Raw genomic sequence first — 17,240 nt, forward strand, 5'->3', positions numbered from 1 at the left:
ATATGAGTCCCTCCTATTCCCCAGAATTCATTGCCTCCCTCATTATTATTCCCCACACTTATTCTTCACACACAAAGTGCCTATCCCAGTTGGCCATATTCTAAAGCAAGCCCAAGCCTATCCTACCAATCACTTCTCCCCCTGACTCCTCTTCCATTCTAACCGTTTCTCTGCTTTTCATTCATTATTTACTAAGCAACAAATATGTGGGAAGTCATGTGCAAGCAGCTGGTATGAAACAGAGACAAACAAGATACTTCCCCAGCTTTAAAGAGTTTTATCAACCAATAGAAGAAATGCATATTTGAGCAAATGCATTATAATACCAGGAAAAATACACATAGATTGCTGTGGAAAAGTTGAATAAAGAGATACTAATTCCAACCAGGGTGAGAGGTGGCTTTATGAGGGATAGAATCCCATACAAACTGCAATCTAAACGATGAGTGGAATTTTCTAGGCAGAAAAAGTGGGGAGTGCAGTCCAGATTGAAAGAACAGCTTGAGAAAAGGCAAGAAGGTGAGAAATTGCATGGTGGGTTCTGTTGTGCTAGGAGATTATAATGAAATCAAACAAAGCCAGCTTGTGCAGGGCTTCAAACCCCTTGTTAAGGAGACAGAATGTCTAAACAACTCCGCAGTTAATAAGCACTAAAAAAAAAAAAAAAAAAAAAAAATTGAGGAGGAGAATGGCATAATCTGACCTTTGTTTTAGGCAGATGATTCTAACAGCACTACAAAAGGAAGACTCGAATGACAAAAAGGCAGAGATATGTGGTATATTCAGAATGTCCTAAAGGGAAGCCATTGTCTTCTCCCTCAGACCTGCCCCTTAACCATGTATTCCTCAGCTCAGTAAAGGGCACACCAACCTCCAAGTGATCCAAGCTACAACACCTGGGCTCAACTTTGCCCCCTTCTATCTCTCTCCTTCTGTCTCTTCCTCCCTTTCTTTGGACAGTCGATCCATCAGAGTTGTGCTTATTTTATCTGCCGAGTATTTCATGAATCTATCCTGTCTTTCCACTCTTAACGTCCCGGTGCAGGTCCTTAGCATCCTTGCCAGGTGTCTTTGCAATGGTTTCCTCTCTGAATAGGACATTTTTGTGTGGGAAAGACTGTACAAATTTATTCCACAGCTCAGAATAAAGTTCATGATCAGACTTGCAGACACAAAGATGAGAGGTGGAGCCAGGGGACAGGATGATAACATCATGGTAGCAACAGCAACAACAAAACAGCGGCAGAGCGCCAAAGACAGGATGTTGGGAGATTCCAATTTTAGTGGAGAAGCAGGAGGAAGCAACAGAGGAGACTTAGAAGAAACCATCAGAGAAGTCATCGACAAGCACAACATTGTTAGAGAAATCCAAGGTTAGAGAGAATTTTTTATACGACATTGGATGAAAGGATGAGTGGCGTGAAGTCAGATTTTAGTCTTTTCCAATTTGATGGCCATTGACGGTCTTTGAGGATGTAGTTTCAGAGACAGGTTGGGAATGGAAACCAAATTCTTACAGGTTAAAGAATGAATTGATGGTGAGGATCCAGTCACGAGGAGAAAAGTCTGCTCTTGTAGTGAGTTTGGTAGTGGAAAAAAAAAAAAATCATGCATGCCTACTCCTTGCCAAAAGATGCCCAATCTTCCCTTTTCTCTCAAGGAAATCTACTCTTTTCCCTCTCCTAACTTCACTTGTCTTCAAAGAGAGAAGCGTAAGCTACTGACATTACAATCCCTAGCCACACTCCAAACCAATTTTCCATACCACTTTTGATGTAACTCATCCTTTGAAGTGCATGAAGTCTGTGTTCACACCGTGCCTCCTGTTGCTGTGTCTGCCTGGACCAGTTTCTGTTAGCCACAGACATCCGCAGGAAACGGACTGCATGAATAAAATTTAGTAGCAGTTCTTCTAACTACGAGAGTCTAGAGAAATGCAAAAAAAGATGACCAAGAGATGGAAAGTCACCCTCCAAATCCCCTCTACTGTTGCCAGAACTATCAAATAAGGATTTCTGTGTGGAAAGATGAAGGCTTAGAAAGGAATATGATAGGTCTCTAAAAAAAACAAACAAACAAACAAACAAACAAAAAAAAAAAAACCATGATGGATGTGGCCAGAGAGCACAGACTTAGTCACCAAATTCCAGAATATTAGGCCCAGGGGGTAAATCTTGAAGCTTACAGAGGTTCATGCTGGAGCCCTAACTAACTGTGCCTTTCTAACGTTGTGCAAACCCAACCTTTGTAAGAGCAATGGATCTCAAACCCTTCTAGGTTGCACACCGCTTCAGCTAGGGGAGAAGAGCTACAGCTCAATTCTTCTGCCCCAGCTTGCTGTCATCCTACCAACAGGAAAAAAAAAAAAAAGTCACCCTCATCAGACATAATGGAAAGAAAGGTACCGGATTCTATGAGATCGAAATGAAATAATCTGTTATTTATTAAATATCATGGCAAAATTGTTAATTCATGCCAGAAACACAAATATAAACGTTATCATATTGAAAGCATTTATTCTGAAGGAGACCATCTGGCAGAGCCTCGCAGACCACACTTTGAGAAGCAGAGGGTGTCACCATGCCGGGCTCTGCCATTAAAGCAGCAAACCCAGAGGAAGTGAAAATTGAAGGGTTTTGAGGGGAATGCTTTGCCGTAATGACATCTGCTAGATACTTGTCATGTGTTTCTTGAGAGGTGGGCCTGCTTTTACAAATGTTGTTCTATGAAAACCTACATTTTAAAAAAAAGGGGGTGGTTATTATTTCAGGTTCTCTCCCTTTAAAAATGGATTCTTTCCTTAGGCACCTAATTCCAGAAGAGTAGTTACATACAAATGTATACAGCATTTACTGCTGAACAGAAAGTCTAGACAGAAGCTGAAGGACAACGTAGGACAGCTGAAGAGTCAGGAGACACGATCAGTTAGAGATGAACCCAAAATTTTAAATACTGTACAACATTATGCGATTATAAGGTAAATGCAAGTTTCTTTTGTAAAACATAGTTTTTAAAAACCTCACACTGTCACACTCTTCGCAGAAGGGCAGGAGTATCTATGACACGGAAAGCATATACCCTCTCTGGAGATGCACGGAGCACTGGTCACACACAAAGTAGAGGAAACCTTGCATTCCAGAAAAGAAGAAATGTTGATGGCAACTGGAAGAAACACCCGATCTCCTTCAGGGTCCAAGTGAACCGGTCTCACCTGGCTGCCCTACATTTTCAAAGGATTCCTGAACTTAATTCTGAGTGCATCTTCTGCCCTCAGAGATGCTATTGTTGGTTGAACATCAATCCTTTTTCCCTTTTCCAAAATTCTCTCCTCTGTGTCCACAGGGCACCTGGGTGGCTCACTCAGTTGAACATCTGACTCGATTTCAGCTCAGGTCATGATCTCACGATTTGTGATTTTGAGTCCCTCATCAGACTCTGTATCTCTCTCTCTCTCTCTCTCGAAATAAATAAACACCAAATTAAAAAAAAAAAAAATCTCTTTCCTCCAGGTCCTACATCAGCTCCGATGGCTGAACCTAGAGAATCCACAGAACAAATTCCTCCGTCTAGAATGGGGAGGGTCAGCAGAGTTTGACCTTGATAGAGTTTTAGCACTTGAAAGTTCATTCCCATCTTGATCCTACCCAAGACCATCAGGCATCCACTTACCAAAGTTCAATCGCTATGTAGGAAGTCATCTGAAAAGAGCCACATTACACATCAAAATGGTATTAATATGATATACTGCATTCCTACTTAGGCATGTCTCAAAGTCTAATGAGAAGAATAGCATCTATCGACCAGCTCAGTATTTGTCAGGGGTGTTGGGCCTGTAGCTACTCAAGCCCTAATTACTGTTGAGTTTGGAGAGTGAGTAATTCAAATTATATAGGCTGCATATGTTTACTATCTCTTCCTATCAAACACTTTAATGTGTATATTTAGAAGTGGAAGAAATAGCCCTCATGCAATCCAAATCTCCTAGGAGAATTTGGACCCTCAATGATTACTCCTATATTCCTCATACTTGTAAAAGTTTAATAACAAGTTTTAGTAGTTTAAAGGGTAATACATGCACATGGTAAAAATAAAAACTGATTCAATGATTAGGTTTCAAGAAGAATAATTTAATTTTTTGAAGTTTTTTTGTAAGTTTATTTTGAGAGACAGAGAGAGCAGAGGAGGGGCAGAGAGAGAGAGAGGGAGAGAGAGAAAATCCCAGGCAAGCTCCGTGCTGTCAGTGTGGAGCCCGATTCGAACCGTGAGATCATGACCTGAGCCAGAACCAAGAGTCGGACGCTTAACCAATGGATCCACCCAGGTGCCCCAAAGAATAATTTAATTTTGTTGCCATCTTTGGCCTTTGTCTGCTCAGAGATGCTGTTGTAAGTGGAGCCTTTCCCATATCTCTCCCCTTTGCCACATATCAACTCCAGTGGGTGGACTGAGACAATCTATGGAAGAAATTCCTCAGGATAGAGTAGTTGCTTCTGGGGAGGTTGGCAAAACTTCACACGCCAGATCTTAAGCCAGGAGTCCTGACCTGCTATAAGCTTGGTCACATCCCATCTTCTCTGTCCAAATCTATAGTCTACTCATGACAGCTCATTTAGTGACTAATTAGATTACAGAAATGAATGAACAAACTATTTGTCTACGCTTCTTATGAGCTATTAGCCATTAAAAAAGAATGTTTGGGTAGGTAAACGAAAGATGAGTAAGAGAGAGGGAATGAGAGTCATAGAGAAGTGGCTGGACCTCAGAGCATGTAATTCCATTTCTTCATTACGTAAAAGAAGAACCTGCAGCCTGGACCAGGAGGGGAAGTTGAGAGGAGAGGGAGAATGAGAGAAAGAGTGAAAGAAAATACTTGCTTAATAAGAATAATAATAATTGTTTCTATAACTAATTAATCCAAGGCAGTCCGTGGTTCAGTCTCAGCCACAGATCACAGAAAAAACATTCCCACAGAAAAAATATAACAGCAATTCAAGTGTTAGCCTCTCCCTGAAACACCAAAGAGGGGAATATAGTCTTGATGTACATCCACAGATCTTAAAAACTCTTCTGAGGACATTTTCCTTACCCTACTGATGATGAATCCCTTCAAATATTACTCTTCTCCCTCTCTTTAGAACCCCTTAAAATTCCTCCCAATACTCAGGCCACCTAGTTCCTTTTCTCCACTCCCTGGCACTTTCGTACAGATCACTATAACTTTTCTGGCTTTTTTCCTCACCGCTCCACATCTTAGAACTAAAGAAAGACTGGAGCCCTCAGATTGACCCTTAAGCCTATCAGTCTTAAGGAGGACCAATTTTAAAAATAAACTGACACATACAGATATTATACTAAAACTCCAGAACATCAAGGTGAAAAAAGTCCTAAAAGGTAAAATAGGATTCAGATAAACGACCTACAATGGAGTGAAATTCAGATCAACCCATGGAAGTTTCAAGAAAACAATGGAACAAGAGCTTAGACATGTTCAGGAAAAGTAAATTCAAACTTAGAGTTGTATAACAACTCTAACACTCAAGAGAGAGATGAAAATATATTCTCAGACACACAAGCCCTCAGAAAAATGTATTATCCACAGACACTTTCTGGCGGAGAAAAGAGAGAGAGAGCAAAAGGAATCTACCAGAGGATGTACTCCAGCAAAAAGAAAAATGAACGGTAATCAAGTGGCAAAGAAGAATATATTCATGTTTGTTTGTTTTTTCAAAGTAAACTCTGCACCGACCATGGGGCTTGAACTCACAACCCCGAGATCAAGAGTTGCTTGCTCTACCAACTGAGCCAGTCAAATGCCCCAAATGTACGTGTGTTTTATTTTTGTAATTAAAAGGGTGTGTGTGTGTGTGTGTGTGTGTGTGTGTGTGTGTGTGTGTGTGTGTGTGGTGGTTGCCACAGAGGGAGGAGGAAGGTGGACAAAACGTGTGAAGGGGTGAGGAGGCACAGGCTTCCAGTTATGGAATGAATAAATCACAGGGATGAAAGGGAATATAGTCAAGGATGTTGCAATAGGGTTGAATGGTGACAGATGGTAGCTACACTTGTGATGATCATTGCATAACATCCAGATTTGTCAAATCACTATGCTGCACACCTGAGACTAACATTGTGTGTCAACCATACTTCAATGAAAAAGAAAGTAATTTTTGGAAAGGTTGGGGAGAAAGGAAGGTAGAGAACGCAATTCAACTTCTTTTTTAAAAAATTTTATTATGGAAGCATAATTGATATGCAATGTTATATCAGTGTCAGGTGTAAACAACATCGTGACTCAGCAATTCTATACGTTACTCAGTGCTCACTACGGTAAGTGTAATCACCGTCTGTCACCACATAATGTTATTATAGTATTACTGACTATATTCCCTATGCTGTACTTTGCACCTCTGTGACTTATTTTCTATCGGGAAGTTCGTACCTCTGAATCCTCTTCACCTATTTCGCCCCTCCTCTCACCCCCCCCCCTTCCTTCTGACAACCACCAGTTTGTTCCCTGTATTTATGGGTCTGCTACTGGTTTTTTGTTTTCATTCCATTTTACCATTGCCCGATGTCTTACAGTTTACATAGTGCTTTCAGATAAATTGTCAGTAATTAGAATCCCAGGACCTAGAAAATATGTTTTAAGAGGGACAATGTTGGGACAAATAATAATTTTCAATGAAAGTTGGAAATGCACTCTCCAAGTGTAGTAATGCCCTTCTTGCCATGGAAGCTGGATACTTTGCCCCAAGCATCATGATGACAATGACAGTGGGTCTGAGGAGGGGCGATAAACATCAGATTTAGCGGGCTGATTGTTTTTCTTCCTCTGTCTACCAAGTTGGACTGCATTATGAATTGGTAGAGAAGGAAATGAATGGAGGTACGAACTACAAAATCTCAGACCAGCTGACACATCGCAAAAGGACTCATCAAATGTCCAGTTTGGGGGGGTCTATGGACTAGAGACCTCTTGCTGCCGGTGGGTGTGGGGGGAGGGAACAGGCAGGACCCACTCCGCACAAGAGGCCTGCTAATGGAAAGCCTTAGGCTCCACAAAGGCTTCTGTTGAGAGGTTCATGGTACTATTGCCTACGTCACATGCCATGAATTTAAGGCTTGGAATCTCTCACTTGAACTTTTTTTGTGCCGTCCCGGTGTGTGCCAAAAAAAAAAGAAAAAAAAAAAGAAAAGAAAAAAAAAAAAGAAGAAAAGAAAAAAAAAAAGAAAAGAAAAGAAAAAAAAGAAAAGAAAAAAAAAAGAAGCTGCCAAAAAGCAAACATTTTCCTGTCTCTAAAAATAAATGCTGGCAACAGTTCAGGCCTCTGTGCCAAGACCTGGCCCTTCCCAGGATAAACAATAGGTGGCCAAGCCGATCCCAGGCAAGCACTGAGCCCAGGAGCAGGCCTGGGTCCAGCCTGGAATGCCTAGGTCAGGGCATGTGTAGCTGTAAAACTAGAAGCCAAAGGTGGCCCTCCCTCCTCCCCAGCTGAAGAAGGGCAGCTGCTACCCCACAGCCAGGGGCCAGGTGTGGCTGAGAGGGGACAGCCTCGGGTTTCACCAGAAACCTTGACCCAGGGGAGGCCACAGAGTTCACACTGTCCCCTGCCCCCAGATCCCCAGGGTGCACAGTGACAGATTTGAGGGCTATGAGAGCCTGTCCAGAGAAAGCTCCCCAGGAAAGAAAGTTTCATAAGTACCCATCTGCGTTCATCACCCAGGCTTGTGCCCGTCACCTGTCAAATGCCCAGCTGAGAGCTCTCACCTGCTAGATACAGGCCCAACAAAAACACCGCAGTGCATGAATGCTATAATAACCACCATTGCTCCCACTCAAATTGCCTCGCAGCTCGTCAAATGCTTCTATAGCATTTGTCCCAGCCCCTGTGCCTTGTCATTAGGGTTCAAATCTTCCCTAGACCATAAGCTTGGCTTTTTGCTGGTTTGGGGAGTTTAAAAGGCTAAGAGGGGGTTAGGGGAGGAGAAGGACTAAATATAGCAAATATTTGCAGGCATAATCACTCCATAAACATGCTTCAGTGGAACAGAGTGTAGGACCGACCCAGATGACGGGTGTCACTCACCCGAGTGTCACATCATAAATAAAACTGAATGAGCCCATTCTCCTACAGGACCAGAGTGACGCCTGTTCACACTATAAATATTTATGAAGTCATGGTCCTTAAAAGACTTTATTTTTCCAGGTAAGTAGACTTTAATGAAAAAGTTGAGCAGAGCTTTTCCTGCAATTATGGAATAGTCACTGTAGCTTTTCAACGGGTATTCCATGGAAAGGGAAAGAAGAAAAGGAAAAACAAGGCCCCATTCCAAGAGGCTGCTGCACGAAGATCTCATTTATGCCAGTCAAGATGCATTCTCATCCAAAAAGGGACAGCCTCCTCTGAGGTGGGCAGAAACCAGAACACTATCAGTCCTGTTCTACCCAGGCCTGTGCGATGAAGGAGGCACAGACAGACCCTTGTCACCCAAGTTCAGAACCCTCCCACCACCTCTGCTGGGAGAGACATTCTCCTTCGCGTTCTCAGCTCTCTCAGCCTGTCTCTTAGTAACAGAAAAAATGTACACCTCACCCCGTTCCTATGCTCATGTGCAAAGAATTCTCAGAATGTGAGCATGTGTGCCTGGGTGTCTCTGGAGTGTTTATGTAGAGACCCCCACTCCTGCCCTTACTCTCGATTGCATTAGCAATAGCCCCCCCCCAGAAATGGCGCCAGAATCGGACCAGCTTTTCCCGCGCTCTTCACCACCCACCACGGCAAAGAGCAAGCACCCTTTGGGCTCCCAGCACCTCTGCCACACTCTCCTCTTCCAAGGCACTGGGGCAGTCCTGTCACCTGGAGCTCATAAGCCATTGTCTCCAGTAAAACACAAGCCAATTTTTCATGTCTCTTTGCAGCATACGTGTTACTCATCACTTCAGTGCACCAAAACCCTTGCCCAAGTCCAGCCAGCCTGTTTCTTTCCCAGGGATGGCCTTCTGCCCAGGCTCCTTTCCCCTGCAAACATCAAGGTGGCCCCTGCTATGTCAGGCTGAACTGGGCCCGCAGGGAAAAGTTGAAGATCATTTGGCTCTAGCCTCCAGGAAGTCTTGCTCCACAAGGAACAAGAGTCTCTGGTTTTATGAAAATGAGTCACAGGCTGCCTTGACCGTGCCTATCTGGGGAGGCCAGGGCTGCCATGTATGGTCCGTGCTCTGTGCCACCCACCTCTCCATGTAAGTCGGAGTTCTTTGCCAGGACAGCCTGAGTCATAAAACTCAGCACATTCCTTAGGCATTGGATAGTCTTTCCTTGTTATTACTTTGCTTTTGTTTTATGCAGCACCTGGTTTCATTTTAAAAACCCAAATAAAATCTCATGGTCAGGGGTTGGGGGTGGTGGTGGAGATAGCAAGGGAAGAAAAAGAGAAAGAAGGGAGTGAAGCGTAGGCTAGGGGAAGGAAGGGCTGTAACACCTCCCTCCCCAGGCAAGATCCAGAGTGGGACAGAGAAAGGACTACGGAGTGAAGGGCAAGAGAGAGGATGTACTATAACTGAATTGAGTTTGATCAAAGTCCTTTGTGCAGTATATGAGAAGGCACTTGATGTCTCTGTCTCTTCCCCAAATTAGGCCACAGTACTGAAAGCCAAGTGACCTTCTCTACACTTTCAGAGTCTCCTCAATAAACTGACAGGCTTATTTGTGATGAATTCTAAGGAACTTTGCAGTTGTAACACTATGTATGAATCTGTTTCCTTTTTTCTTGGACCATAAACCCCAATCCATGTGTAAGGGAGTATGTTCCCACAAGCCAGTATTTGTTTTTTGTCTGTGGGGGATAGAGAAATGGGAGACAACAGAAGAAAAGGTGTAGACCCAACCGCACAAATGCTGCTGTTCGAACTGAATTTCTGTGGCCAGGTTATTTTGTAACCTCATCTGTAAAGCCGTTAACATAGAGTTTTAGAATTAAAACAGAACTCTAATAAGCAATGCCTTGCATCTGGTAAACAAATACTGAATGAATGAAGGAAGGAAGGAATGATGCCAATTGACATGGAGAGTTGTATTTTCTTGGAGTAGTCAAGCATATTAATTACAACATAGGCCAGAACATTGGGTACCTGACTCAGAACTTAAACAGAGGCCTTTGCCTCCCTCTGCCTGAGATTCTCTAAACGAGGTTGGCAAAAGCAAAAATCCTGGAGGTTCCTGAGTGGCTCCAAGGCTACATTTTCAATGCACGGTTTGGCGAGCTTAATGGAAACCATACGAAGGGATCCCGGGAACCAGACCAGATGGCTTCCCGGGAATGTATTTAGCCTAACCCGGGTTAAAGAACAAAAATAACCACTAGGAGTTGAGGCGGGCGGGGGGGGGGGGGGAGGTGGGGGGGTGGTAGGGGTGGTGGTGCGACTTTTAATGAATTACCTTTTCTATTCAACAGCAATCATGTGAAGGACGGTCTGGGTAAATGGAAGTAAATGGAGGAAGGGGCAGAGGGCGGGGCGGGAGGTGGGCAGCAAGGGGTAGGAAGTAGCTACTTTCGTAACCACACTGTTCCGCTTGCCCTCAAAGAACACGAGCCGTTGGGACGCTTTGCGGCCCTGGACCGCGTCTGGCTCCTTCCCGCGCGCAGGGACTTCGCGCCGCCGCCACGGCAGCCGCGCCTGGGCCCCGCCTCCACCGCGCGGCGCCGGGGAGAGCGGGAGGCGGACGGGACGTGCGGAGCTGCGGGAGGGAGGAGCGTGGGGGGAGGAGCGTGGGGGGAGGGGGAGCAGGGGGAGGGGGAGAGGAAGTCCGCGGCGGACAGAGGGGCGGGGCGTGGGCGGGGCGTGGAGGCCGCGAGGCTCCTACCGGGAGAGCAGGGGCTGGAAAAGCCGCGGCATTCCCCGCCCCCAGCTCCCAGCCGGCGTCCCCGGAATCACCGCCGCGTGTCCCACGGCCCGGGCGCGTTTGCTTCCCCGCGGCGCCCGCTGCGGAGGAAAGCCTGGCCGTGGAAGGCTGCGGCTCTTCTGGGCTATTGCTCTGAATACAAAAAAGCCTTTCTTACGCCCTTGCGGCCCTCCCCGCCCGGGGCTCCAGATAGAGGGGACCGGCCCGTTGATGCTGGAGCCTGCAGCTGTGGGGGCCACAGCACCATTTCTGTGGTTCTTGCAGAGAAGGGTGGCTCCAGGTATTTACTCTTAAAAAAATGATTTTATGTAATGATTATACCGATAACTTTTGTTCCCGCTTCCAATTTAAGAGGGGAAAAAAAATCGAGGGATGGAGGGTGTTTGAAGCCCAGGGAAGTGTCTGAAAAAGCCAGTCGGTTAAGGTCTAGATCTTACCGGGCCCACTCTTACCTCAAAGTCTTTAACTAAACGAAGCTGCAGGCCTCCAGCTCTGGGACTGGGTTTTCCGACTCAGCTCAGTGACGAGAACGATCCTCCCAGGCTATAAACGGAGTACTGATCACTTTCTGAGTCTTCAGACGAGCCAACCTTGCTGGCCGAATTACACGGTTCCTGAAGCTGGAGAAAAATGGCCTGGTTGTTAGCCCTTGCCCTTCCACTGAGGTTACTTTCTGCACGGAACTGGGAGTGAAGTTGCCAAGACCTCATTCTTGAGCAGGAGTCGGGATTGTTCCTGCATTTTCTTCCATCTCCGTTAACCTATTACATGTATCGTGTCTCTGTTAGGAAGGCCAGTCCAAACGCAGGAGAGAGAAAACGTGTAAGAACCCTGGCATCACAAACCATCGCTGCTTCTCTCCCGCCCCTTACTTAATCATCCGTGAGTGGTAAGATTGTTTCTCCTGCCTCCCCTAGGGTTCCTTTAGTATGGACATTCCTGGGTGTGAGTTTCTCTACTTGACAATTTTACAACGTGAGTTCCTTGAAGATAGGGCCCAGGAAAAGCAGTATTAAGAAGATGGTTACCAAGGCATTCAACGCCAAGCAGATTCTTTAAAAACTGAGAATATTGTTAATGATGGTTGAAAATTTCATCCAGTCCTTACGTGTTGCTGAGGATTTCGTTCAATCCCTACTTTTTGCTGATGCAGGAATTTGTACATTTTACCCCTCATTGCTTGTTCTCCCCCAAAATATAGCACCTCTAAAAAATTTTAAGATTTTGCCTTGTCTAATAAATAAAAGGTCATGGTTTATTTGTGGGTTTTTTTGGTCAGAACTTCAAGCCCCAAGTTTCCCAAACAAGTACCCCGTATTCTTTGTGGGAGCAGCGAGGTTCGGGACGGGGAGTACTTTTAGCCTGTTGTACCGCAAAATCAAGAGTAGGATGTAATGCCACTAATTTGTCAGGAATTGTTGACTTAAAAGAGGCCACTGTGAGTATAGTAAAGTCACTTTAGGGGTGGGGGCCGGGGAAGTATCTCAAAGAGAAAGGCAGCTGTTCCCAAGAGCAGCTGCAGCTACTGGCAGTGGAATCGCTTGGAACCAGTACAACTCCACGCAGCAAGAGGGACTGATTTATTTAGCAATGGTTAATGATTCTCCCAAGCAAACCCCAGGAGGCCCGGCTAGCAGTAAATACACTTTCAGGAAATCATCTACCCTTCCTAGAAGGATGCAGCAACCCTACAGTGAAGGGAGGTCCCCGGCCACCCGTACAATACATCCTTTAGTCCACTGCCCAGCTTCAAATGCCCCCAAAGAACTCCCTCCACAGCCTACCACAGCCCTGCCCTGTCGTGCTTACAATGTTCCCTAGGGAAGGTATCAAAGCCTAAAGCAGAAAAATCAAGAAAAGTGCACAATTTTTGGAAGGCCATCATTGAATGGTACCGGGGAACCCAGGTGGGTTGTCTAGCCAGGCCCCATTAGCTAATTTTGTGAGATTACCTAGTTGGTGCTCATAGACTAGCATGTTCCAAAATGATATGTACATGTAACTGGTGGTTCTTGTGATAATGTTAGGTGGTACCTGAATAACATTTCTTATTTTCATAGTCAGGGTTTTTGTCTAATACATACAACTAGGAATACCAAATCTGTGGTGTCACAAATACAATTACTTAGGGTGAGGCTGGGATTTTTTTCAAGTCAATTTATTTTATTTTATTTTTTAACATTTATTTATTTTTGAGAGACAGAGAGAGACAGAGCTTGAGTGGGGGAGGTGCAGAGAGAGAGGGAGACACAGAATCCAAAGCAAGCTTCAGACTCTGAGCTGTCATCACAGAGCCTGATGCAGGGCTCAAACCCACGAACCATGAGATCATGACCTGAGCTGAAGTCAGATGCTTAACCCCTTTTTCAAGTTAATTTAAAGATAAATCTTAATAAACAAAAGTAATGGGATAGCAAAACTAATTAGTTGTAACTTTTATATTGAGGTGAAGTCAGTGGAGTACTTGTAGAAACTAGTTTTTATTCTTTTTTTCAACTCATTCTTTAGGAATCTCTGCCAGAACTTTTAAGACAAAAAAAGAATTCCATTTTAACATCCTGTTAAAAATTACTGGATTTTGAGGGGAATCTGGGTGGCTCAGTCAGTTAAGTGTCTGACTCTTGACTTCAGCTCAGGCCGTGATCTCACAGTTTGTGAGTTCAAGCCCCGTATTGGGCTCTGCACTGATGGTGAGGAGTCTACTTGGGATTCTGTCTCTCTGCCCTCTCTCTCCTTCTCCCTCTCTCTCAAAATAAAGAAATAAACTTTAAGAAAATTACTTGATTTGGAGAAAGTCTGATCGGCAAAGACAGAGGCCCTGCTCTGGAGAGCCACGTCAGGGGGAGCAGAGATAGTAGATATTGGGTGGTGGAACAAGCTTATGAGGAGAGTGGGCCAGGACTCTGGGCACCCAGGGTAGGTCTCCAGAAAGGAAGGACAATCTGAGAACCTACTGCCTTTTTTTTTTTTTTTTTTTTTTTTGCAAGAGGCAGAATCCAGCAAATCACTGATATCACTGATGAAAATTTAGGCAGTACCAGAGAAATTTCCAATCCACCTAAGCCTCTTTGGAGGCTTGTTTCCACAACAACCAGAGAGATCTATACAAAATATCCAGGATGCTTTAAGAAAGAATGCTCAACTGGGGCACCTGGGTGGCTCAGTCAGTTAAGCGTCCAACTTGGGCTCGGTGCTGACAGCTCAGAGCCTGGAGCCTGCTTCAGATTCTGGTGTCTCCCTCTCTCTCTCTGCCCCTCCCCCACTCATGCTCTGTCTCTCAAGAATGAATAAATGTTAAAAAAATTTTAAAAAAAGAAAGAAAGAATGTTCATCAGGATAGTGTACTTTTCTATTTGTCACTTGATTGTAAATTTGGGATCCCCTTCATACCAACTCTGAACGCACACACACCACCACCCTCACTGCCACACTGCACACTCACTGATACTACTCCAGGGGTCCACTGTTGGGTGACAAGTAAAAAGATTCTTACATGCTTCAGAAAGTCTTTCTTTAGTCGATTGTAGCTCATCAGATTCTTAGATGCTGGCTTTTTAATTCTCATACCTAGTGTAAAAGAGACAGGCAGTGTGTAAGTGCTTGTGGTAGAGTCTATCGTAATATGAGTAAATGAAATTTACTAGTATTCCAAAATCGCTTTTAATCAATAACTTCAAACACTCGCATACATACTAGTTTCCCAGTCCCACCCAACATCTGTTACCACCACAACCTTCTCACATGTATAGTCTTTTTCAGAGGTGCTGCTGGGAAATGTTTCTCTGGGATTTCCCCCTCCTTTTATTTCTGCATCCTGCCATCCTCTCCTGTTAGGAGAGGTACAACAAAATAACAGGGTGCATGACAGGAGGAAAGAAGCAGAAATGCAAAAGGCCTTGATGCTGGAAGGGGTGAAAATATCAGATGAAGACCACCATTCAAATCAAGGCAGAACATGATGTAAAGTGGTAGGTTAGGACAGGACTTACCAGATTTTTCATAATTTGGAGGTGCTGGAGAAAAATCACCACACAGAATTTGGTGTGCCTGTGAAAAATATAAAAATAAATGCCGACCGCTTTCACAACAATAGAAATTTAATAAAATTCTTTTTCCAGTGTTGTGCTTCCTCATTCAGGAGGCAGTTTGATACTGCTATCCAAACCCACTGTCGTAACAGACACCAACGGTGAAATCGAAAGACAAAATTGGGGGAGAAATGTATAAAGTAGGATAGGCAAAAGAGGACTATCTCAATATGGAGATAGCTTATACAAATCAATGAGAAGAAGCTAAACACCCTAATAGAAAAGTGGGCAAAGGAAATGAATACAGTCAGTCATCATTATTCATGGATTCCGTAGTTTCCAATTTTCCTACTCGTTAAAATTTATTTGTAACCCCAAAGCCAATACGTGCAGCACTTTTGAAGCGTTCAAGGACATGCACAGAGCAGTTAACAAGTTGAGTCACCTGATGTGCACGTTTCCAGTCGAGGTCAAACCGGAGGTCACTTTGCCTTCTTGTTTCAGCTCTCGTACTTTACACAAGTGTCCTTCTTGTGGCCTGTTTAGTGCCACGTTTTCTGCATTTTTCTGCATTTTGTGAGTGGTATCACTTTTTGAAATGGCCCCCAGTGTCATGCTGACGTGCTGTGTAACGTTCCTACGTGCAAGAGGACTTTGATGTGCCTTATGGAAAAGATACATTTGTTAGGGAAACTTCATCCAGGCGTGATTTATAGAGCTGTTGGCTATTAGTTCAATGTCAGTGAATCAACAATACGTATGAAATAAGGTAGCTTTAAACAGAAACATACATAAATACAAATTTACAGTTGATGAAATGTTGTGACCAGAGGCTCACAGGAACCTGGCCCTACATTTCTCCTAGGAGCAACAGTTCCATAATGACCACTTCACTGTTAGTAGGGACTTTAGAAAACATAACTGCCTTGAATTATGAAAATTGACTATCAGCACAAAAAAGCTATGAATAAGTAATAAGCAGAGGATGCTCAAACTCACTAATAATCAAGGAAATTAAAATTAAAAGGAAAGTAAAATATCTTCATCTATCCAATTGGGAAATACTAAAATTATTTTTTAAAGCCAGTGTTAGAGAAAATATAGGAAAACAGGCACTCTTGAGGACCGCTGGTGCATGAGGCCAATTTTCTGGAAGGCAATTTGGCCATATATCAAGATTTAAAATAAGCATAACAACTCCTGATCCAAGAATTCTACTTATGAGAAAGTACCCTGAGGAGATAATTGTACAATTGCAAAATTTTACATTTAAATTTACTCATCACTGCATTATTTACAATAGTTGCCAATTTGAAACGCCTAAATGCCTAGCAATACAGGATATTTTTACATTGGGATATATCCAGTCAATGGAACATTATGTATCCATTGAAATGATAAATATTGCTAATACTGAAAGAATATGTCCATGAAAATATTCAGTGATTAAAGCAGATTGCAGAGGACAGTGGATCCCATCAAGGCATTCTGTGTGTGTGTGTGTGTGTGTGTGTGTTTGTGTGTGTGTGTCTTTACATATGCATAAATATAGAGAGACATTCCTGAGGTAGTTCACTAAAATGTTAATGGCAATTATCGCTGGGGGGAGGGAAAGGATTTCAGATAATTTTTACTTCTGTCTCTATTTCTCTGTATTATTTGAAAGGTTACAATCAGAGAAAAGCTGTTTTTGTTTTTAAACTGTCAATATAATCTATATAGTTATTGCCTTACATGGGAAAGAGGAACGTTGGTAACTGTAAAGAAGAGACACAACATCATCAGTTCACAATTTATAACCTTGGCTGTTTATCACTGTATCCCCATCAGCTAAAAGAAAGCTACACACATAATAAGCGTTCATAAATACATGTTTGATGAGTAAGTAATTTTAAACAATAAATAGTTTTTTATGAAATATGCAGGGTACGAGTGTTTAAGCGCTCTCCATGTCAAGGTCATTGAGAAATATTGGACTTACCACACTGTGCTTGACATCATGTGAATTTTTGAAAGAACTGGTCATATGAGGTAATAGTCCTGCATCCAAATGAAGAAGGAAAACCAGGATTAAACCCAGGGTTAGAGTAAAATCTCTTACATTCCCATTTGTACCATGCAAATGAATGGTACACACATTACTTACTTCCCTTTAGAATTTAACCAGTGGAAAAATTAAGAGTCAGGTAAAATGACACTGTGACTAAAAGTTAATGTTTAGTAAATATTCTGGAGCTTTTGAGGGTGGAGGTAATTTTTTTTATGGTACACATTTCAATTTTATTTTAAAAAGAAAACCAGACTGATAATAGCTAAG

General features: G+C 43.4%; 2 protein-coding genes across 5 annotated transcripts in view; one reads left to right on the top strand and one right to left on the bottom strand.

The window, feature by feature from the left end:
- Positions 1-17,240, bottom strand: part of CB1H4orf51 (chromosome B1 C4orf51 homolog) — a 49,470-nt gene that overhangs the window by 5,262 nt on the left and 26,968 nt on the right. For 2 of the 4 annotated variants that reach the window (XM_045055809.1, XM_045055807.1), the window contains exons 3-7: positions 16,905-16,963; positions 15,369-15,586; positions 14,885-14,942; positions 14,389-14,722; positions 11,348-11,515 (exon numbers count right to left, since the gene is read on the bottom strand). In XM_045055809.1, coding sequence (XP_044911744.1) covers positions 14,651-14,722; positions 14,885-14,942; positions 15,369-15,586; positions 16,905-16,963 — 407 coding nt within the window. In that variant the 3' untranslated portion in view covers positions 11,348-11,515; positions 14,389-14,650. The remainder of the gene's footprint in view (positions 1-11,347; positions 11,516-14,388; positions 14,723-14,884; positions 14,943-15,368; positions 15,587-16,904; positions 16,964-17,240) is intronic. The other 2 variants (XM_045055808.1, XM_045055810.1) reach the window with 2 other exon arrangements.
- Positions 1,178-12,153, top strand: LOC123385144. The gene is made up of 4 exons (XM_045056730.1): positions 1,178-1,373; positions 10,578-11,175; positions 11,684-11,717; positions 11,813-12,153. The coding sequence occupies exons 1-4, from the start codon at positions 1,178-1,180 to the stop codon at positions 11,909-11,911; spliced, it is 927 nt and encodes a 308-aa protein (XP_044912665.1). The 3' UTR covers positions 11,912-12,153.

The sequence above is a fragment of the Felis catus genome, chromosome B1, assembly GCF_018350175.1.
Source record: "Felis catus isolate Fca126 chromosome B1, F.catus_Fca126_mat1.0, whole genome shotgun sequence".
Lineage (NCBI taxonomy): Eukaryota > Metazoa > Chordata > Mammalia > Carnivora > Felidae > Felis > Felis catus.